Genomic DNA, 24,304 nt, shown 5'->3' with positions numbered 1-24,304 from the left:
TTATGGGATTCATCAATCCTGTTCAAACAAAGAATGAACTTGGTAGTCCATGGGCCAGGCCAGATATTGGTACCATCTGAGGTGGCAATACCTTTTTGGTGTCATTTTGTTTGTCGAGCATAGATATGCTTATCAAGTTATGATAGCATTTCCAAATGAGTAGCTTAGTTATAATAAATGAATTTTAAACCAATTTGGTCTCGTTGTTATATCCCTATACTTCTGAATCGAGACCAACCGCTGTACAAAGAAGAGCACCGTCTTCTGTATGTTCACAGGTGTTCTGTTGTAAACGCGGTGCGCTTAGTCTTTATTCAAGGCAGCGAAGGGAATATCCAAGGGTTATGATGTCCACAGCGCTTAGTCTAATATTTAAGACGGCGAAGGGAATATCCAAAGCTTATAATATAGTGTATATCCCTTTATCTAAAAACAACAACAAAAAAGCAATTCCTCGTGAATTTTACCGTATTTTTCAATTATTTATCATTTTCCGGTGAAAACGCTACGGTGAAAACGCTAATACCACGCCAATGTCGCTTTATTTCCATCCAACAATGAAAGATAATGCAAAAACAATGTACCGGTACACTACAATACATTATAATGAATAATGTTGTAAATGAACAGAGTGATTTTTGTTTAAAACTGATGTATTTGTTGAGAGGGTGGTATAAAAACAGTATAGATAATCCCTTTTATTAGGAACTTTAGATATGATAACGGTACACTGGTCTAGATAAAGACTAAGCGCACCGCGTGACAGCTGTGGACATCATAACCCTTTGGATATTCCCTTCGCTGCCTTGAATAAAGACTAAGCGCACCGCGTTTACAACAGAACACCTGTGGAAATACAGAAGGCAGTGCTCTTCTTTGCATAGCTGTTTAGTTTCGATTCAGAAGTATAGGGATATAAAAACGAGACCAAATTGGTTTAAAATTCATTTATTATGACTAAGCTACTCATTTGGAAATGCTATCATAGCTTGATAAGCATATCTATGTCCGACAAACAAAATGACACCAAAAAGGTTTTGCCACCTCAGGTGGTACCAATAACCCATTTTTCGGGTCTTGGCCCATGGACTATGGGTAGACCAGGGAGATGGAGTGGCAACTCTTCGTAATTCATGCAAACACATGTTTGGGTTAAAGGCGTTAAAATGGGATGTCTAGCATTCCACTACGCTTTGAAGTCATGCTCGGCACCGCTCTAGTTGCAAGACATAGTTCGGAGACGAAGAACGCATTTCACCTTTCGTTGAATTACAAGCTTTATTTTACCGTAAAATTTAAAATGAAATACTCGAATTGATTAAGAATAGTTTAGGAAAGAATTCAATATTGTAAACATGTATTTCTAGTTTCTTCGCAATGCGCATATCGAAATGAAATGAAAATTGCTTAAAAACCTACTATTTTTCTGTAATGCGCACATTTCCGCATGTTAGTTTTCTATCTTTAAATCTTGGATATTTTAATCTTTCAAATAAATCACTCCGCTAAAGCGTGTTCCAGCTGTTAAAATTGTCAGTTTTACATTGCATTTTGATTCGCTGCTCCAATTCAAGGTACGCAAATTCATTCTTGCCATCACATTGAAAGAGAGAGCGAATTGCAGTATGGGCAAGTATTTCTAGATGTGAGAGCGCTAGTCCCGATTATTGATGCTCTCTTTTGTCAAAGCACATGGATAACACCTGCAGTTGAACGCATAACTTCTCGGCGGTGCCGCGCATGACTTCAAAGGAGAGCAGTAGTTGTCTCTCCTTCTGTAGCACCTCCCTGGGTAGACCAGATGACCAGAATGATCCGCCAATTAACACTAGGGAAAGCATTCATTTCATTATTTTGCGTTGAATATATTCACACTCTCTTTCGGTTGATATTGCCAAATACCATTTTTGCTGTCAGGTGGATGTGCTGGCTAGCAGCATTTATACAGATTATATGAGTAGTCAATACCTCATAGATGCTTATGCCAATGAATTTAAAAACCAACATGTCTGTTGGTACGAATGACGTTTTTTCTGCTCATGCGCAAAGTGGAACTCAAAGTGGAACTCCAAGTTGGCTTATTGGACACGGGAAGAGTGACTACAGCATGACGACGTAGATTAAAGCGCAGGGAAACTTTATTTAAAAATTCAGTCGACAAATTTGTACAGGGATCATGATACATTTCATGTCATTTCACACACATTAAATAGATTTAAATCTTGTCATGATTCGTGATTGTTCTATAAGCCATGAAACACCAATAATAATCTTCGAGTGATCTGAAAAAAAAAATCAGTAAAACAAACAACAAACAAACAACGCCTAGATCACATTTATACTGCTGGTTGATGTAAAATGTAAGGATTAAAGGAATAGAAAACAAGGTTTGATGCATCTTACAGGGATCAAGAGTTTCAGTGTACTTAAAGGGATGAAATTAGTTTTGGTTGAGATTGGGATTCAGGTTATTTCACTTTTTTGCAAGACAATTAGAAACCACTTCTGAAATATCAAAGATCATAGAGTTTTCTAAGAGGAATTCAAATTAATCTGATGAAGATTATTGGTTTTGAAATGGCCGAGATATCCAAAAAACAAGGCCCTAATAAAAGCCTGGTCCCATCTTTTATTAGGACCACCTTGTTTTGCCTTGTTTTCTGAACATCTCAGCCATTTTCAAAACCGATTTTCATGAAATGAACTTAAAATTGCTCTTAGAATTGTATGCTCTCGAATATTTCATACACAAATTGTTTCAAATTATCTCCCAAAAAGTGAAGACCTGAATCCCAACCTAAACCAAAACTATAACATTCCTGTGAATAACTGTACATTGTATTTCCAGTTGTGGGCTTATTCTTGGTGTCCATAAAGATTAACAGGCTGTTTCTTTGTCTGCTGACAATCTATACATTTTGTTGCATGACACACACAAAAAGGCACTCTTTCAAAAAGACATACTGGTACTAGTACGCTAGAAAGACAATATACGTAATACTGAATTGGATACGAGAATTTGCGACACCAAATATTACAGAAATTGGGACGCTTTTTCTTTCGCTAGAATCATAAAGTGGACGGCTTCATTCAACATCATGGTAGTTTTACCTTTCACTTATGTACGATTGTTTTCAGAAATGGACTATGAATTGAGCACATGTGTACAGCGCTCGGATTTCAGTGCAGTCAATATCATATTAGAAAATGACTACACACTCCAAAAAAAAAAAAAAAAAAAAAAAGAACGTGTGCTTTTACATTCATGTAACATCAGACAGTTCATCAGACAGTTGTGTGCTGAGTACAATATAATTATCAAACGAGTACCCAAATTAAATTCACTGTTCTGGTCCCTACACTGATTATGGAAATTGTCGAAAAATAAGCCCTTTGGCACTTTAATGCTTTTGCTTTAAATTTGTTTTTCTTTTCCATGGTATATTTTGCGAGTGACAAAAAAAAAAAGGCACATACTATAATAATTTCATTGAGAACAAAGATTGTATTCAAGTTCAAGGTGATGTCAACATACACATCTCGGGGATTTTTGGACGGAAGCATGACAGAAAGAAAAAGTACAATTTTAGATTACATTGACAGACAGCACTCTTTAAAACCATATATATACATATACAGGATTGTATCTACAAAGATTGTCATTCTCGCATAATGAAGGCTGGACTATGTGCGTATTGCATATCTTTTCATTCAAAGTACAAATGTAATGAGTTATTTCCATTCTTTGAGAGCGTATGGGATTGCCACTGTTTGATCAGTAAGGTGTTAGAGAAGGAGTGATATCTCTTTGCAATTTGTGCAAATCTAAGCAGAGGTTCCATAGCATGACAATTAAATGCTTACCATTTTTCTAGCTTTGATGTTTCATGCTTCAAGCCGCTTTTACATGAGAGTTTTGATAAGGAGACATAAGAAGAGGCTCTTGATTTTAACAAATAAAGCGGTATTTCAAAGGAAATGTTGAAATCCTGGAACTTGGTGGTAATCTTGTACAAAATTACAGACGTACACTTTTAAGTTTTTCCTCAAATCTCCTTGTCATTAATACCCCAATACTGAAAAAGGAGTATCTAGTGTATAAGTACCTCATAAAAAATGTTAACAAAGAACCACCTTGCTCACATTTGTGCATAATATTGTCCACCAGATTTAGCACTTGCATTTTAAACATTTCGAATAAGTATTGCTTAGAGTGTGTTTCTGTGTGTTTTGTAACATTTTGCAGGTAAGTACAATTTTTACTGATTTTCTTCACGTGTCCTGAAGACCAATCTAAGTCGGATTCATCTATATTCTTTGCTGCTGAAAATGTTGCAAAGGACAGCAGCTGCTGTTATTGCTGGCTAGGTATCTATTATTCTACGTAGGAATAATGCATACTTAAACAAAAATGCTATCTTTTGTCAGTGCAATTTACAAGGGAGTATTAACACCTGCGATAGAGCACATAACTTCTTGGCGGCAGGGAGCATGGGTACAAAGGAAAGATTATTGTTTCTTCTCCTTCTCTAACACCTCCATGGTTCAATCAAAGGCCAGACAAATGCACAAAATGCATACTCCTAAGACTCCAAGACTAGTTTTGGGTGTCCAAAAGTGAAATCGTGTCTTTAGCCTTTCTAGAACATCACATCTGGCCAGTGTGTGTTGTAGATGGAAAAAAAAACTCAACTTTCCTTGAGCTCAATCACATCATTTGCATAATAGATGGAGTGCAGCATAATTTGCGATCTAAAAACTTGTAAATTGTTTGAACTAGTCTTTCCATAATTATATCAGCGTGTCGTGCCTTTAACATATTCTTCATGAATAGTTTCTCTACACTCAGAATGATCACTGTAGAGTCTTGTAAAATTTATAAAATAATGTTCCTTTGTTTGATAATCAGATCTAATTTGCCGAGAAAATAAACCATTTAGTCAAAGATATTAGTCATCACAAAGAAATTTAAAACAATATTCTTCTCTCACACCAAAGAAATCAAAAAGCAAACAAACGGAAAACAACCCAAACACATTGAAAAGAATGTTTGACACTCCTATAAGCTTAAATCATAAACACAACTTGTGTACATACTCGGCTATAGATACTATAAATCAAATTCGAGGTACATTGTATGTACAATAGTTATGACATAAATTACATATATGTCTGTAAAAAAAAAAAGTTTGACCACATGATAACTTCTCACACAAAATTTGGAATGATATTTTGAAAATTATGAATAACTATGGTTGATATATACATAATATTTTTTTTTTTCGAAACAGCAGTAGGGAAATCTCCACAACACACAAATGCACATCACTAAACAAGTATTCTTTAAGTTTTCTCACACCACAACGTTGTGGTCTATATGGAATGATTCCTTTCTACAATTTGCAAATGAACGTGTCTCATTTTGGACAGTAAAACTTCACACACAAGCAGATCACACTCTCCATTTCACGACAAGTGACGGATTTACGTTTTCATCATTGCAGAAGAATCACATCAAAACTTGCTTGATAGAGAACAAAATATGTTAGACATATATATATACACAACAAGATCCTCTGAGAAGCACATGAGCATGCAGAACACAGCAAAATTGAATCAATACCGTCATATCATTTGATCCATGTTATACAGTACATACATATAATTCCATACATATTTGTCAAATGTGTTTATCGCAACACATTTGTGATAATTGCTCCCACAAACACAACTTATTGCATGATTGCATCCAAATCTCTTGAATGTTGGCATGATTAAGTTCCATTAATACTAATCGACTAATTGGGCATCTGATGAAGATAAATTAACGATTTGATTTGATCTGATGAAAATAAATGAACTATTTGATCTGAAGAAGATAAATTGATCTGAAGAAGATAAACAATTGCATCGCCATTAAACATCTGATGAAGATAAATGATTTCATCTCATGTACAGTTTACGTGACCCTGCATCACAAAACCACCAAAAAGCCGCCAGGCGTGGATTTTAAATCAAGGGCGGATTCTGAAAGAGCAGACTCTAAACAGCTTTTAAAATGACACTTCCTGAAATACAAAGGGACTTTCCAACCCCATCTAATGGTGGAAAATATGTACACACTCTTGGAAAATTGTATACTGACAAAAGAGGCTTTGAAGTTTATAGGGTCGAGTGTAGTGCCTACAATGTAATTTTATCCCATTGTGCTCTTTGCAAAGACTGGAACAAAGAATGGGACATAGTGCTAAGAGCTCCATGGTAACCACTTATGAAGGGATGTCACACTAAACTGAAAGTTTGCACATCATCAAGTACATTCTACTCATGACCGATACCAACTTACGGAGCAACAGCATCATCCTTCCAAAAGATATCAGGGTTGGAAGTGATGAGTTCTTAAAGCGTTTCTGGTGCTCCAAATCTGTTAATCTGAGAAAGCCTACATCCGACCGAATCAAGGTATTCTTGAAAAAAAAAAAATGCAGAAAGAAAATCTCCCATTTGTTTTATGATCCCAAATTATAGAAATATATGGAGGAAGAATCGCTCTTTCAGAAAATATAAAAAACTACCATTGACTTGGTTTCTTTATCAACTGTTTTGAGTCCTCAAAGAACATCAGGTTGTGCGACTTTTTGTTGGTTTTGTGATGCATGGTCACATATATACAGTGTACATACAATGTATGCACACAGCTTTGATTCAGTGGGCAAATGGGAGTACAGTTTAAATTTACTTGCAGCGATACTATCTTGCGCCAAAAAACACAGTCCCATATTTTCTATGTGTTCCCCCTCACGCCTTAAATGACTTTAACAGTCCTCTCCTCAGCAGGTTTATCCCTGGGATGTCAGATCGGAGCTTATAATTACTATGACCAAATCAATCACCTCTCAGCATGTTGTTGGCAAAATCAACAAATAATATCCAGGATTACGACTTCCAAATGCATTCTTGCATTAAAAGGAACACCCCTGGGGCAATTGTAGCCCAACCCCCCCCCTTTTAATACAATGTTCCAGGGTAATAAGAAGCAACTTCAGATGGTATATCATGGATATGGACACATACAATTGTTGTACATGATTATGTAGACACATTCTATTGATTTGCAAGTCTCCGCAATCAGCTCCAACATCATTATAAAAATATATAATATAGTAAGACTACTGGCCCCAATAACCTGATTATCTGTTTCATATTGCAAGATGATTGACACAAATCAGTTGTCGTTCATTGTCTGCTGTATCCAGTCTACGAAGAGGGATGTCCTCGCGTAGATGCCAGGGAATCCTGCAAAGGCACATCCAATACCCCTGCTGGTCACGCCAACCAGATGCCAGCGACCATCACCGCCTTCGCACACCAGTGGGCCTCCGCTATCCCCCTGTGGAGTTTTACGAGGAAAAAGACGATCCAATGAGAATTAGTACTGCACGTATGATTAATACGACATATAACAACTTGTTTCTCTTAGTCCCACACCTCATAACTTGCGTGGCCTTTATTGACATACACGTACGTGTACACACACAGTGGACACATGCTACGGAACATTGCTTTTTAGATCTCTGCACAATCGACAAGCAAATATTTCATATCACTGCTTGAGTGATGAATTAAATTTCTCATCGACAGACGATTGCTCAACTGATTGATTCATAAATTGTTGTGGATCAACCCTAACCAGGCTGGGTGTTTTTTCTTTTTTTTTCTTTTCTTTTTTTGGCTGTTCCGTGGTTGGGATTGTGCAATTGCCATAAAACTTGGCATGTACATTTCCTGTGGCATAATCTACTAAAATAAAAACAAACAGGAAAAGAAATTTTTATTCTTCATATTTGAATTTAATGAATAATGCCAGTATATGCATGAGATCATATAATTTGCTCTAAATAATAAAATAAAGCTCAGAGAATCGTAATGCTTGGTGAAAATGATCTTTGTAGCATTCCTTATAATATACTTTAAAAAAATGGTATCAAAATCAATTTCTGATTTTTTCATTGTTTTATGAATTTCTTATGTATTAATTATTTTTTACCTTTTTTGTTATCTTTTCCACAAAATCAATCACAGAAACTTTTTCAAGCATAACTATGTTAAAATGAATTGATTTAAGCCAATGGAAGTGAAAAAAATCAAATCTTTTGGAATATGGTGAGAAAACTCCATCTGCATTGACTTTGTACAGAAAAATCATATTTTTGAGCCACTTTTGGTCTGACAAGCATGTATCTTTACACATAAACCTGCATCGTAATGGTATGACCGATTTTTGCAAAAATGATGTCATATAAGATATGTCTAATTATTCAACCCCACCACCCTCCCCCCAGCCCCCTTCCCCCCCCCTCCCCCTCCACAACAACCCGCCTGCTTTAGGGTAAAAAATAAGCTTCCTTGATTAATAGCTTTAGTTTTCATGTTTACTCTATTTGTTATTTTGCATGTTATTGACTACTCATCTTTGAACCATTATAAGCTTTTTTATGCAAGAACAAGCAAACACACACACAAAATATAAACGCAAGGGGCCTACAATTCCTTTTGGCCAGTAATTTGATAATTCCATGTGTGAAAACTCCAGAGAAATTTGTGCAACATTCAACAAAAATGTTTGTGGACACTAGCCCTCTGAAATGGATTTGATTGGGGGGGGGGGGGGGGGGGGGGGGGGGGGGGAGTCCGACTTCGGAGAAGACTGATGCTGTTTCCATAGCAACGCACCTGGCAGGAGTCGACGCCACCCTCCTCATATCCGGCACAGATCTCAGAGTCCGCCATGAGGTTGCCGTTATAGTATCCATAGCAGGTGTCAAAGTCAATGAGCTGAACAAGAGCCTTCTGTAGAACGAGGGAGATTACTCCTGCAAAAGCACAAACAAGACGTGATTTCTCATTTATTGTACTCCAATAGAACTACAATGTACCATGGCACAGATCTACTGGGGACATGTTGCATGAAACTATTATCCTAAAAAAACTTAGGTAACTTTGTAACAGTTTGCTTTTTTCCTGTGTTCGAGACAAAGGCAGAATTGTGCAAACGTGAGGTTTCAGTTCCTACAGGAGTGTTTCCCAGGTAAAAAATATTAGGCAACAGGACCCTGGTTTAAATGCACCAACATTTCTTGTTTTTCACTTCATTCTGTGTTGCCGCATACCGTAACAGAATTGAAGCTTAAGACTCGAAGATCTGAGCTATTCATGGTTTACAATGTATAAATGCGGTTAAGCAATCATACACTTGTATGTCGAGTGATTCATAGACTTGTACATGGTGAGGACAATTTTGAATAACGTATAAAAACACTAACCCATTTTTTCTACTGGTCCAACCTTTCTGTCAGACCAGTAGGTACCCAGTTTTTCCATTTTTTTTACTGGTTCATTCCTGAAAGAGTTACTGGTCCGACAGTGATTTTTACTGGTCAGGGACTGTTGGACCAGTGCCAATGTGTAGCGTTGTATAAACAGTTGTACAGTAGAATAGGAAACCAATGGAGAGAGCTATGCTAATTAGGTTGAGCTGGAATGCTTCCTTCAGCCTTGAATACTCAAGGTTGAATGAAATGACACTACATCAAAGGTGACAGGTGCAGCACAACAGCTTTAAGGAAAACCACTTCTGTACTAAATAATCCGCAACATGCTATTCCATAACAATATATACATATATTTTTTTTGTTAATTAACAGATCAGCAGTTGCGATCTTAACAAATCTAGTTTGTAGAGGGAGACAAACTGAAGAAACTCACACCTGAACCTTCCCCCTTCTGAATAATATCCTTCTTTCATTTAACAATATTTTTATCTGCATTAACCTGTTGAGGACAAGTGCTGAGTATACTCGGGCAGGTGTCTATGGGAAACATATGTTTTCTTGTCAGCTGAAGAAACTCAGAAGTGGAATAGAAAGATGAGCTGAAGACTTTTTTTTGTTGCTTGTTAGCTCATGAAACCTGGAAGTGCCCTCCCCACCCACTTTTAAAAATGCTCTGCCAGCCCTGTAATGGTCTAATGTCTGACCCCCTCTCATTTCTAACCTCCAGACGATGTGGTCCCCCAGCCTGCAACCCAGCATCGTGTGTAGTCCTCGGTCTCGTTTCTACTTGTTGCTAGGCAAGCTGGCCGGATGTAGTCATTGAACTCCACTGGTTCAGACAGGAGAAGGAGGCTGAGGTCAGCACTGGGGTGATTGAAGTAGCTGTCGACAGTAAGGGTGACCGTGTGTTCGGTGGGATCATCCAAAACGCGCAAGCCAAGGTACACATTCTCCAATGCCCAAGGTCTGTGGGGAGAAGAGAATAAAATATGGGATGGAAGTTTGCATTTCACGCCAAATATTTTGATTCTTGCATCTTATTCAAGTCATGTTTGACCAAAATACCCCTTCCTAGAGTCTACAAACTCCTTTGAGATTCATGCATACCTACGAGGAAGCCTAATTGCTAGAATTCCTGGTTCTGTTTTATCTATTTTGAACTTGGCTGTGCAGGGAATTTGAAGTGTCAGTTTCACTTTTGATGGTATTTGACAATTTACTTAATATTGGTAGTACAGATGATCAGAAGAACAGGTACAATGTAGCTACACATATGTGCAATGATTTGAGGTTTGACAAAGTGAATGAAGGAATGAATGAATGAATAAATGAATGAATAAATGGATGGATATATGGATGAATAAATGGATGAATGAATGGATGAATGGGTGAATGGATGAATGAATGAATGGATGAATGAATGGATTAATGAATGGATGAATGAATGATTGAATGGACGAATGAATTGATGAATGAATAAATGGATGGATGAATGAAAGAATGGATGAATGAATGAATGAATGAATGAATGAATGAATGAATGGAGTAGATGAATGAATGAATGAATGAATGAATGAGTAGATGAATGAATGAATGAATGAATGATTGAATGAATGAATAAATGAATGAATAAATGAATGAATGAATGGATGAATGAATGGATGAATGAATGACTAAATGAATGAATGAATGAAGGAAGGAAGGATGGAAGGAAGGAAAGTGTGAATGACAGACTGAATGGATGGGTGGATGAGGTAACAAAAGAAAGCATCTGCTAATGCTGACTCACACACAGTGTTCAGCAGTGACCACCCATCTGTCAGAGATGAGAGTCCCCGCACACATGTATGAAGACCGGACCGATGCGATCCAGGGGAATTCCCCCAGGTCGGCGTCTACTCCGCCCACTATCCTGGGCTGGAGGCCTTCCACAGCTGGGCGGGTGCCACAGATGTCTGTTCCAGAGACGTCTGAGTGGAGGATAAGAAGGAAGTGGAAGATAAACACATGTTGGAATGACAGGTAGAACATCAATACTACATTTTACACACAGCATCTCCAAGCAGCATTTTTTTTTTTTACTTTTAAATAATTGAGAACTTCTTCATTGATAGAGGAAAAGATCCTGTTCATTTTGAAACATTCTCTTCCATCACAGTACATTCCAAAGTATTTGGTTTGAAAAGAAATTCACATCCTTTTATAAAAAAGAAAAGATAATGAGGGGCTAATATGAACTGTGTATCTTTCTTTGTGTGTGTGTGTGTGTGTGTGTGTGTGTGTGTTTTGGTGCGTGTGTATTGCATTCTTGTTGCTATAGCGTATTTGGCCATACTATGGACAGTGGATTTTCTAGAACCATATCACAATCCCACAGGTAAGAAATGTAGCAGTTAAAGTACCATGAATTTATATTCTTTGCCCTGATTCTGAGTACTATTTCAATCCTACCATCCTCAAATATTCCGGTTGCTATTATATCTTTTTGTATTCTTGTATGCTCTTTGGTGTACCAAATGAGTGATCCTTGATGTTCTTGACTTTGTCCTTCAACTATCTTAAAGGGGACCTCCGGGTGATTTTCAGACTTTTACATTTGAACAACTATAAATCAGCTAAACTGAGTACAGAGTTTCAGAAATTATAGTGATTGGGATGAGGAATGAGAATGTTTTCAAAATTTATGACAAAGTGCAATGAACAAGGATAATGACATGGCAGCCTCACCATGAGTCGGGGCTCATGGAAGTAGAACAAAATAAGAAGGCATGCATAGATTCTTCACAGGTGAACTTCTTGAGCAAGTGGTCTTGTAATGGAATTGCACTGCTACATTTCTGAAATATATGAGGCTCTGATGTCATCAACACTGTTCAGTGTAATTTGTTTAAGATTTTCAATTTATTGGCTTCTCTGCTCAAGGACCACAACAAATTCCACGAATCTATACATGGAGTTGTTGATTTACAATGTATGTACTACATGATGTGAAATTATGAAAATCGTCCGGAATGTCCCTTTAATCTTTAAAGGGATGGTAGAGCTTTGGTTCAGGCTTCCAACTTTTTGCGTATGTGCATTTGTGAGATGATGAGAGAACCTTGTATGAAATATGAAAGAAAATGTAATTCTTAAAGGAATTCATAGTTTATTTAATGAAAATTAGTCTTGAATTGGCTGAGATACAAAAAAAGAAGAAGATTCAATGAAAGGCGACAGGCCATGTCTTTTATGAGGTTCTGTTTTTGTTTTACCCTTTATCTGGATATCTTAGTAATTTCAAACCTGATTTTCATCAAATAGATATTCAATTCCCCTTGGAGTTGTATGCTCTTTAACATTCCATAGGGTGGTTTCTAAATATCTTGCAAAATGTTAAAAGCTGAATCCTCATCTCAACCAATACTACACCATCAATTCAATTCCCAATCAAACAGAGCAAAGAAGATTTGAGCGTTAACACCTATCCACCTATCGAGCATCTCACCTCCCTCCCCACCATCACAGAACTTCTCGTCCACCACGCCGTCATTGCTGAGCTCTGTGCAATCGAAGGGCCAGCTCTGGTCCGTGGCCTCCAGGTAGGCGCTCTGGCAGGCGTCCTTCACTTCCTCACACACCGTCCTGCAGGAGCGCCGGGTGGGTCCGTCGTGGAGACACTCGGGGAAGAGCATGCTGCAGAAGACCAGCTCGAAGTCTGGATGACACTCAACCGCGGCCTGCGCATCTTCCATAATGAGCTGGGCGCTCTCCTGGCTGTTGACGCTGGGGTTGGGGAAGTAGGTACGGTTGTACGGCACGACGGACGAGCACATCATGAAGTCCAAATCAGAGCATCGAGCTGCACAAGATGAAAACATGCGAAGAGAAAAACATTAGATGAAACCACCTGATTAAAAGTCATTTGTGGGGGCAATGTGGTTACAATACATGTATACAAGGCTCTGCTAGACTCCAATGCAGCTCATACAGTACATATAGTTACTGTGGCTGCGACTAGCACTCTGACTAACTGTGTGACTGTGACTAACACTCTGACTAACTATGCGACTGTGACTCTGCTTAAAGTGTACTGTGAAACACAATTTATTTGCGGCATGAAAATTTCCCGAATTAGAGCAGAAGACCGTTCTCGCAGCGTGAAATTTTCACGAATTGCCACTGGCGTCCAACGCATAATGTGTAGGCAAGAACTTTCGCATGCATTTTAATTTCGCAAATGTTGGCGCTCGCCAAATTTGAGAAATCAAAATGCATGCGAACATTCCTTGTTTTACTGTATATGACTACGACTTTGACTCTGAAAACAGTGAGACTGTGGCTGCAAGTCTATGACACTGTGACTTGCGACTATGTGACTGACTGTGTGAATAGCACTCCATGATAATGACTGCATGACTCTCGGTGACTTTGACAACAGAATTGCCACTCTGACTGTGACACCGATTCTGACTACAGTAGCCCTGTGACTATTATGCCGACTATGACTCAGTGACCATGACTCTGTGACTGTGTCACATTGACCATGTGAATGGGACACTATTATACATACAGTTATCATTACTCTCACAATGGGGACGACTGGCAAAATTTAGATTTATATCAAATATCATCACTGATGAATCAATATTAGCATCCTATGGAAACAGTTTCCTTTGAACTGGGCATTACTGTAATTACTTTATTCTTCCAGAATCTGATGTGAAAGAAATAATTTTCACACCAAAGAGTACGCTGAAACTCATTTATTCTTAAAGATTCTGAGAACTAATATGGTAGTGGGGGAGACTGAGAAAAGAAGTATGACAACTTACGGCACTCATCCTCATCGGTAAAATCTGGGCAGTCAGGTACACCATTGCAGACATCACTGGCGCTATAGCAGGTGTCATTGTTGCTGCACAGATAATCACAACTTTTGGGTGTTGTTGACATAGTAGTAGTTGACGGTCTTGTCGTTGAACGTGCTGTCGTGGTATCGTCTGCAGGAAAGAAAAAAAATATATAGTACAATCGTGGACAGGGAAAGGCCAGACACCAGAAACAATAACAATATTCAGGCTTGTCACATTCAGTACTTGCATTTCCTAGCCTGAATTTCCACAAAACTTTCAGTGAATAATCGGATAATTCAAATGAGTGCATTTATGATGACACCAACCAAGATTGGATTGCTTGGGAACATAAACTGGACAACAAAAACAACACAAAAAAGACAATTAAAAATGTATTGTTACATATGGCCAACCTCACATACATGTACACGTACATTGAAGACGTTATAACCCGTTGAGGACAAGTCCTGAGTATACTCGGGCAAGTGTCTATGAGAAATGCGTGTTGTGGCAAAATTAGTCCGTCCTCAACAGGTTAAAACCACACAATAGGGTCCAAAACAGACTACATGCCTATGTTATGAAGTTGAAAATCTAATTTAGAACTAAAATTTGGCATTTAGCAGCATTTTTTTTACAAGCTGAAACTTCATCTGGATTCTACTCTGGGGAGTGTGACTGGTATCAAATGACTGCAGACACATTTGCAATGAATTTCACATTACAATGTGTGTTGGCAAGAAAACAGCTTTGAAAAGGTGTTTTTTTAAGAATATCAGGTGTGTGAATGCATATGCTGAATGCATAATTGTCAAACAGTGCTTAAGACAATAATACATTGTCAACTTGAGAACAGGTACTTAAAGGGAGTGTACAGTACTGGTTGAGGTAGGGATTCATGTTGTGAACATTCCCAAGTGAGATAATGAGAAACCTCTTATGAAATATGAAAGAGCATGTAATTTTAAGAAGGATTCAACGTTTATTTGATGAAAATCGGTTTTCAAATGGCTGAGATATCCAAAAAAGTGATGGTAATAAAAGGTGACAGGCCACAACTTTATTAGGATCTCTTTGTTTCACCTTGTTTTTGGATATCTCAGCCATTTCAAAACTGATTTTCATCAAATAAACTTTTGATACCCCTTAGAATTACATGCTCTTTGACATCTCATAGAGTGGTTTCTGAATATCTTGCAAATTGTTAATAATAATAATAATAATTGCATTTATATGGCGCTTCATACTGACGTTTCTAAGCGCACTTGTTAAAAGCTAAATTCTCACCTCGACCAGAACTGTACACACCCTTTAAGATAATACCACAAGTCAGAAACAGGTGCTTGAGACAATACCACAACTTACAAACAGATGCTTGAGACAATACCACAACTTACAAGCAGGTTCTTGAGACAATACCACAACTTAAAAACAGATGCTTGAGACAATACTCCAACTTTCAAACAGGTGCTTGAGAAAATACCACAACTTAAAAACAGGTGCTTGAGACAAAGAACAGGTGTTTATGTAAAGACAATAATACAACTTGAGAGCAGGTGCAAGGAAATGAGCTGCTCCATGTCACAGACTCTAGGGGCAAAAGTTTTAGGGTCTGGATGTCTTTCTGTCTTCATTTATTTTTTTTCTTCATGAGATAATAACAAGGCGTTGTCATGTCTTCTGTGAATTCCTACAATCAAACAAGGTGATAATTTCCTTTGATGAAAAGAAAAAAAGACAACACTTTAACCTGTTGAAGACGAATCCCGAGTATTATCGGGCAGGCGTCTACGGGAAATGCGTGCTGTAGCAAAATCAGCCCATCCTCATTAGCAGGTCAACGGATCCTGATGGTTTGTAAATGCGGGTCTCACTCATGATACAAAGGTGTCCACAACTTATGGTCAAGTCTAGTTGGTACGTGGATCAAGTTTATTACCTGGATTAAGTTCACTAACTGCACAAAATTCAGTACTTGGACCAAGTTTTGAACCTGGACTATGTTTAGTAGCTAAAACAGGTTTGATATCTGCACCAGATTAAAGTACTCGGGACAGTTTAGAACCTTGACCAAGTTAAAGATCTGCAGTACATTAAGTACCTGGACGAATCTTTGTACCTATGCCAAGCTAAGCGGTTGACAACTAGTCCTGAGTATACTCGGGCAGGGGTCTATGGGAAAAATGTGTTAGAGCCAAATCAGCTCGTCCTGAACAGGTTAAATACCTAACCAAAATTTAGTACCTGGACTGTCAGTGCCTGCCACAGGATCTGGGCAAACTTCGAAGTAGTCCTCACAGCAGTCACCAAAGGAATGACACTGGTCGTCGCAGTAGCAGTTCCCGACATAGCAGTCCAGATCTGGGTCCATGCAGCAACTACGGCGACAGGAGCCTTCTGAATAGGATGCTAAACACAGGGATTCAGGATTTTACATTACTTTACTATCACAACAATGATAACAACACTGCTGCTTATGACAGTGATACTAACTAGAAATGTCGCTACAGCGACTGGTTATACCCCCGCCAAACAACATTTCATAAGCTTTGGTCAAAACAACATTTCATAAGCTTTGGTCAAAAAACTGAGGAAGTAGTTAAATCCGCAAGATATTTCCTTGATCTTCTGCCATTAATATCCCGTTACCATGGCAACATACTTTCGGGTACTGTCAAAAAATGCGTCTTGCACATCTACAACCAAAGGCACATATCTGTACCAAGTTTCATGGAAATTGGGCAAAAACTGAGGAAGTAGTTTGCAACACAAAATTTTCCATCATTTTGGCTCATAATATGTGAGCTGTTACCATGGCAACATACTCTTTGTCACTGTCAAGAAATGTGTCATGCTGACCTATATCCTAAGACAAACATTCAATATGAATTCCATGAGAATTGGAAGAACACTGATGAAGCAGTTTTGCCATGAAGCATTTTGCCCTATATTTTACCAATAACATGCCGTTACCATGGCAACGCACTTTTTGCCACTGCGGAAATATGTGTCTTGCACATTAACATATTCAGATGAACATCTGTACCTAATTTCATAAAAATTGATCAAAAACTGTGGGAGGAGTTCGCGACGCAAGATTTGTACCCATTTTTGCCCATAATATGCCGTTACCATGGCAACGTAATTTTGGGTACTGTCAAAAAATACGTCTTGCACATCTACAACCCAAGGCACACATCTGTGCCAAGTTTTATGGGAATCGGTTGAAAACTGAGGAAGTAGTTCGCGACGCAAGATTTGCAACGGACCGACCGCCCGACCGCCCGCCCGACTGCCCGACCGTCCGCTGATTCCTATATACCCCCTTCAAACTTCGTTTGGCGGGGGTATAACAATGCGAAAATACAAATGAGTTTTCTAATATACTGCCCTCAGACGATGATGTGGTAGGTAAAACATGCTACAATGCATTGTTACCGTAGTCAAAATTATAAAAAGACCTGTACCTCTAACATTTTTATTCCACTCATGGGGGCAGGGGTGGAGAGGGATGGGATTAATTCCAGGTGGGTTTTCATTTTATCAACCATATAAAGTGAATCCAACATGTAACTTGTTACAAGGTACACATACATATTGGGATTAATAGACTATAACATGTTCTACTCCAGGACAGAAGTGAAGTACGTCACATAAATCTGGATCACGACCCTTTTCCATGATTGAAAGTGAAAGCGAAGTGTGCAATTCTCAACATCACAGACTATCCACTGTTCAATGTAGCCAAACTCATTAAGATCCAATTAACACATAAATGCTTATACTGCGTGAGTAGAAGAATCAATGCCATTCTCTGGACTAAAATTCGAAAATTTAAGAATATTCTACGGAGTTTTACCCCAATCGATGTTACTGCCTTTAAAGAAGAAATACTAAGATTAGTTTGCATGACTTACGGCCTGTTTCATTAAAGAAGTCGTAATCGTCCTCGTAATAATCGTAGTCATCATCGCCGTGGTAATCGCACATGTCGTCCTCGCCCCAACCCTCGTCTGTCAGGTTCTCGCAGTGAAGCGGCCAGTCCATGTGCATCTCGAACTCAAAGAACGGCTCGCAGAGGTCCGTGACGTTGAAACAGGAGGAGCGGCAAGGCCGGCGGTGCGGCCTTTCACAGTCGGGGAAGGCCATAGCACAGAGGACCAGGGCGGACGAGTTGTCGAGGCAGTAGTCAACGGCCGAGATGTTCTTGAGGAGGTCGATGGCCTCGAACTGGTCATAGGCAAACTTGTTCGGGAAGAAGGTGGAGTTGTAAGGGAGCACTTCGCTGCAGAGGTCATACTTGATCTCCTCGCAAGACCCCTTCTCTGCAATATCAAAGAATAGTGATACAGTCCCACATACTTATTTTGTAGTCTTGCTTGCACTTTGTCTTCTCTATGAGAAAAGGAGAGGGCAAAGTTACAATTAACGCTTTCTTGACAAAGTGTTATTATAGAATATCAAGCTGATAGCCATTTGATGTATGATGCACAGGAAGAAAGCAAACACTTATGCACAACAATGGTCTTTTATATGAAAACAGTTACAAATGTTAGTCCTCTGTATGCAAATCAACATTCGAAGAGCTCTCCATTTGTGACTTTTTTAAAGCAGGCTTTAAATAGGGTATTACTTCACAGATCATATTCAACAAGGTATCTCTCCAATGTCTGACTAGTGTTTACTTTTCAAAACAAAACTATACTCAAGACAAGTACCAATAATGCCTCCAGTGAACCTTCCTGGTGGAGGCATACCAATGAGAGTAGAAAGTTGAGATCAACTGGCAGATGATGAATGAAAAGAACGACTAAAAGCACTAACAAAAAAGAATACATGACCATAAGCAACTCAAGAAACAATCTATCTCCAGCACATTGCGTTCAATGCAAGAAGATACACTGTCAGGTACGTGCTGTACTTGGTTAAGGAAGGGATTGAGGAAACTGGTCAACCAGCCATGCTCTTTCACCTTTAACCTCTGACTGTGAGCACTTTGCATTCAAGGCATGTGGCATACAGAGAGATACGGTGCAGAGAGAGGTAGAAGCACCGGTAGAATTGAGGGGTATAGTGATTTTAGAAAGTGACTCTTTCCCACCTTTCTTGTGGTAGGCACTGATCTCCACCTTAAAGCCCTCCCGGGTTTCACTGTGGTCTGAGGTGAAAACCAGCCACATGTTGCTGTCGTAGGAGACCACATCCTTTGGCAGCAAGGGACCGGTCAGCCTGGCCAGCTCCGAGTGGCTGTCAGTCGGGTCCAGCCCCCCGCCGATGAGCAGGACGTCGCACTTGAACTCCAGATGGAAGGCTTGGAAGGAGGCCCGAGCCAGAAACTCGGGCGGCCCCATCACCAGCCAGCGCAGCTCGAGGTCGTTGGGGTAGTTCCCGGGGAAGTTTGGCGACTTGATGAGGATGGGCTCGTGGACATCAAAGTAGAGAATATCTACCTCATCATGGGCATCTACGGGAAAAAACAGATTGTGTGACAAAAGTTGACGTCATGTGCATACTTCTGTATCTTTTGTATTTCCCCAAGATATTCTCAAAAATATTCTCTTTCATGAGACTGGTTTGTCTGGCCGCAACATGTCAAATATACCACATACATTGTACTACCTTGCCATAAACTATTTGCAAACAAAACAAGGACATACAGAGATCCCACTCAAGAAGACAATATTCCCAATTTGTTTGTTCTTTGCAGGAGCATGTGCATCATGCCTTGCCATAAAGGCCAAAACAAAATATACATCTAATGACCCAGAGTCTACCTAAAACATAACTTGTCAAAAAAAAAAGTTGCATTGGAAAAAAACAAGACTTGTTGCCTCTGTGTCATATAAAAACTTGAGAAGCACTCTAAGAGCACAGACCTCTGCCAAGCAGCTCATTTCCTCTATTGATCTTGTTCTTCCATTGAGATCAGTGATTTCCATCCATACACATGAATTCTTATGCTCAAAATTGCCCGATTTCCTAATATAGATTCGCCTTTTGTTGTGTCATCAACTTCCAGCTGCGCAGCGCACCTCGCATTGAGCGAGCACTTTATTGTGCATATGAAAATCTAAAAAATGCACGTACAGCTTCAACTCCTAAGTTAATTAACTCTACCTGCCAAAATAACATAAATCCTTCATAAAATTCACAAAAATTGCCAGATCACTACCAAAATTGAATCATCTGTTACTTGTGTCATTTTCAAACTTCCCTGAAAGTTTCATCCAAATCCATTCATAACTTTTTAGTTATTTTGCACACAGACAAACCAACAAACAAACAAATGCCGAAGAAAACACAACCTCCTCACTTGGTGGAGGTAATAAAGACTGTATACGTCATACTGTATACGCCGTTAATTTCGCGTACTAATATTTTCGTGAACGAGGAGGTCACAGACATTTTCGCGAGATGTTGTTTTTGCAAATTGACACGGAGGCCTACATAAGCACACTACCTTCGCACATGGTGACATTTTTCGCGTGTTGTTAAATTCGGGATCCAACTGTGATTCGCGAAATTTGCAAAAATTAAACCCTCGTGAAAATAACAACTTAATATACAGTATATTTTGCGAGTCTAAATTTTCCCGAAGCGGAAATTCCCGATGATTTCGCGAGTGGTTAAATTTGTGATCATGAAGTCCTGCACTGGACTAAGAAGAGTACACGCATACGTCACATTCACATCGGGATCAGAGTCAATATTTTTGTGTGTCTTTAAATTTCGTGAATAGCACCAAACTTGGGAAATTTGCGAAAATAAAAACCTCGCGAAACATTCAGCGTATGAAGTACGGTACTCACCGACTGCAGTCAGCTCTATCTCCAGGTGATCGTGAGAGCGGAAGTCGTCCGCCTTGAAGACGATCCACATCTCGTGGGTGCGGGAGACAAAGTCTTCAAGCCTGCTATTGGCATCAAACTCCTCTATCATCGTCATAGACTGACCTGGCTCGAGACCGTCACCAAAGGTCAACGTCTCGCCATCCCATCCGTAGTTGTTGCCCTAGACAACACAGAGATCAGGATGAGAAAACACCAACTTTGGAGTTGCACGACTGGCAAAGAAGTAACACAATCCAGATGTACTCTAAAAATGATACACTTGAAAACAAAAAATCTTACCCAACTACTTCAAGTAGTATCATTGGACCTGTTCTATTAAACTATATTCATTTTCATGAGACATTTACTATTCCTTTATTTGATCAACGTAATATTTTGATAATAGTTCACATCTTCCTACACCACTGAATGAAAGGTCTCTCTCTAAAAAGAAAGCAACCTTTATCTCATAGCTTTTCTACATTTGACAACCCCCCCCCCCCCCCCCCAATCAACTTAGGTCAGTGGATGACAGTGATTAAACCTGAAAAGAAGAAAGCAGCACCCCCTTACATTGTGTTCTTTTAGTTTTATCTTAATCATCATGGCCAAAATGTTACACTGATATAAAACAGATTGTAGGTCAAGTTAAAACATTGCCTTATGATCCCTAGGCTGATCAATCCACAAAGTTTACATCAGTATCAACTAGCACCTTGTTAACTACATGGCAATATTTGACTTTAATTCATGAACATTTACTTATCATGCAAAGTGACATCCTTCACGTGTACCAGGGTCTACCATGAACGTAAAAATCACAGTACGTAAAACCCCAACACGATTCCAAATTTCTACATATTTCTAAATTGTTTGAAGATTTGATTCCAAACAATTGCAGGGAATTATTCTGAGTATTTTGCCCATCTTAAAGGGGATGGCTAGTAACTGATCAGTGGGAATCAGTGGGAATCAGTGGGAATGCTGGGGGATGATTGTTCCAATTCTTGTAGGATTCATTTAAGACTGCATTACATATCTATTGTTGTGTGAAAATTATTTGCTTCAGAACGGTCTCATATTCAAGTAATGTGCAGTTTAATGCCCCGTCACTGTACAGCCATGCTAACCTGAAAACATTAAATTGCACATTACTTGAATATGAGACCATTCTGAAGCAAATAATTTTCACACAACAATAGATATATAATGTACTCTTAAATGAATCCCACAAGGATTGGAACAATCATCCCTCAGCATTCCCAGTAATCAGTTACTAGCCATCCCCTTTAATTCGGAACTCTTGTTGGTCTTACCCTAAAGTGGACTTGGATTTTGAAGCTTTCATCAGTGGAGACTGTCCAGTGAGCTTCGTTGCCGTTGGCAACCAGGTCAGGAGGCAGCATGATGCTCAGATAATCGTGGACATCAAGCTCATAGTGTTCCTCTGTGACAAGGTCTGCAAACACAACACAGAGTTTGGAAAGAAAAGTCAGTTGCAGAGTAATCATTTGTGCATTTATCCTAAAACATACACCCATTTTACCATTAATGTATCTGATTAAAAACACGGTGTATACAGTGCGTATAACAAAAGGAAGGCAACCCAACTTTGGAGGGCCACCATTTCCGAATTTTCAGCTGTGGAGAGCACAATGCTGGTTGTGGGGAAAGGGAAACTTTTCCCCTTTCCAGTGATACCTAATTATGTTGACTGAGCACCTGAACTTTAAAGACAACCCAGGTCGAAATTCCCATAGAAACCAGTAGAAACCAGTAGAGACCTTCTACTGGTTTCTAATGGTTTCCGGATTTGAGTGGTTTCTAAGGGAATTTCCAGATGGCTCCAGTAGGATTCCCATAGAGACCATTAGATTCAACTGGTCAAAAGACCAGAACAAACCAATTAAAACCAGTAGAGTCTACTGGTTTTCAAATGTAGTGTTAAATTCAAAGTTAGACCAGTAGAATCCAGAAGAAATCAGTACTGTTTAATGGTTTCAAGTGGAGAGGGAAACCTGTAGAGAACAGTACAAACCAGAAGAGTCGAATGGTTTCAAAACTGGGTTGAAAAAAGACAAGTCAGACCAGTAGAAACCAATACAAACCAGCATTTTTTTACATGTTAAGATGTTACTTGTCAACCAGTAAAAACCAACAGGTACCCATGCAGCCTACTGGTATGTTTGAAGATGGCTTTAAAAGAAGGAAAACCAGTACGAACCAGTACAAACCAGTCACTTTTCTGCATGTATAAACAAGAATTAAGTCAAACCAGTAGAAACCAACAGGTACCAGTAGTCTAATGGCTTGAAGAGGGTCATACAATTGTGATGAAGTAATACCAGCCATAAACCAATAAAAACCAGAATATTCTACTGGCTTAAAATGGGGTGTCGAAATATCAAGTCAAACCAGTGGTAACCAGTACAAACCAGTCCATCTCCTATACATGTAGAAACAAATAAGTCAAACCAGTAGAAACCAACAGGTACCAATTAGTCTACTGGTTTGAAGAGGGTTGTAGAAGTGTGAAGTTATACCAGTAGAAACCGACAGAAACCAGTAGAATCCACTGGCTTTAAAATGGGGTGTCAAAATATCAAGTCAAACCAGCAGAAACCAGTACAAACCAGTCAATCTCCTATACATGTAAAAACAAATAAGTCAAACCAGCAGAAACCAACAGGTACCTGTAGATAGTCTACTGGTTTGAAGAGGACTGTATAGACTCGTTAAGTATACCAGCAGAGACTCCAACTCTCCCGTTTTCGACGGGAGATCTCCCGCCGAAAATCCATTTTTGCAAAATCTCCCCTTCTCCCGTTTGAGATTTGATTTCTCCCGCCCTGGCTCTTTGTCTCCCGTTGGAAAGGATTTTTTACATATTTCTATTGTATGTTGAAAAAATAAGCCTTAGATAGCACCAGAGAGCATCTAAAACCCTGGGAATTTCGCGCTTCGCACACATAAACTTTGAGTCTCCCGTTTGCTAGGGGTTTCAGGCGGGAGAATCTCCAGATCAGAAGGTACTTTGGGTTGGAGTCTCTGTACCAGTAGAAACCGACAGAAACCAGTAGATTCCACTGGCTTGAAATGGGGTGTCAAAATATCAAGTCAAACCAGTGGTAACCAGTACAAACCAGTCAATCTCCTATACAATGTAAATGTAAAAAAAAAATAAGTCAAACCAGTAGAAACCAACAGGTACCTGTAGATAGTCTACTGGTTTGAAGAGGATTGTAGAAGTGTCGAGTTATACCAGTAGAAACCGACAGAAACCAGTAGATTCTACTGGCTTAAAATG

The 24,304-nt window shown here is 39.1% G+C and overlaps 1 protein-coding gene across 1 annotated transcript in view; it reads right to left on the bottom strand.

Annotated features, from left to right (window-relative positions):
• Positions 1-7,225: 7,225 nt before the first annotated feature.
• LOC139731070 (uncharacterized) overlaps positions 7,226-24,304 on the bottom strand; it is a 90,712-nt gene continuing 73,633 nt past the window's right edge. The window contains exons 39-49 of the mRNA XM_071641949.1: positions 22,314-22,456; positions 20,977-21,178; positions 19,269-19,631; positions 18,085-18,492; positions 16,412-16,576; positions 14,147-14,314; positions 12,820-13,173; positions 11,122-11,302; positions 10,054-10,298; positions 8,734-8,873; positions 7,226-7,390 (exon numbers count right to left, since the gene is read on the bottom strand). Coding sequence (XP_071498050.1) covers positions 7,226-7,390; positions 8,734-8,873; positions 10,054-10,298; positions 11,122-11,302; positions 12,820-13,173; positions 14,147-14,314; positions 16,412-16,576; positions 18,085-18,492; positions 19,269-19,631; positions 20,977-21,178; positions 22,314-22,456 — 2,534 coding nt within the window. The remainder of the gene's footprint in view (positions 7,391-8,733; positions 8,874-10,053; positions 10,299-11,121; positions 11,303-12,819; positions 13,174-14,146; positions 14,315-16,411; positions 16,577-18,084; positions 18,493-19,268; positions 19,632-20,976; positions 21,179-22,313; positions 22,457-24,304) is intronic.

This window comes from Diadema antillarum, unplaced genomic scaffold (genome assembly GCF_040938485.1).
Source record: "Diadema antillarum isolate AM-2024a unplaced genomic scaffold, OU_Dant_1.0 seq00000356_RagTag, whole genome shotgun sequence".
NCBI classification, from domain to species: domain Eukaryota; kingdom Metazoa; phylum Echinodermata; class Echinoidea; order Diadematoida; family Diadematidae; genus Diadema; species Diadema antillarum.
The sequence above is the reverse complement of the archived record's forward strand: the minus strand, read 5'-3'. Positions and strand labels throughout refer to the sequence as shown.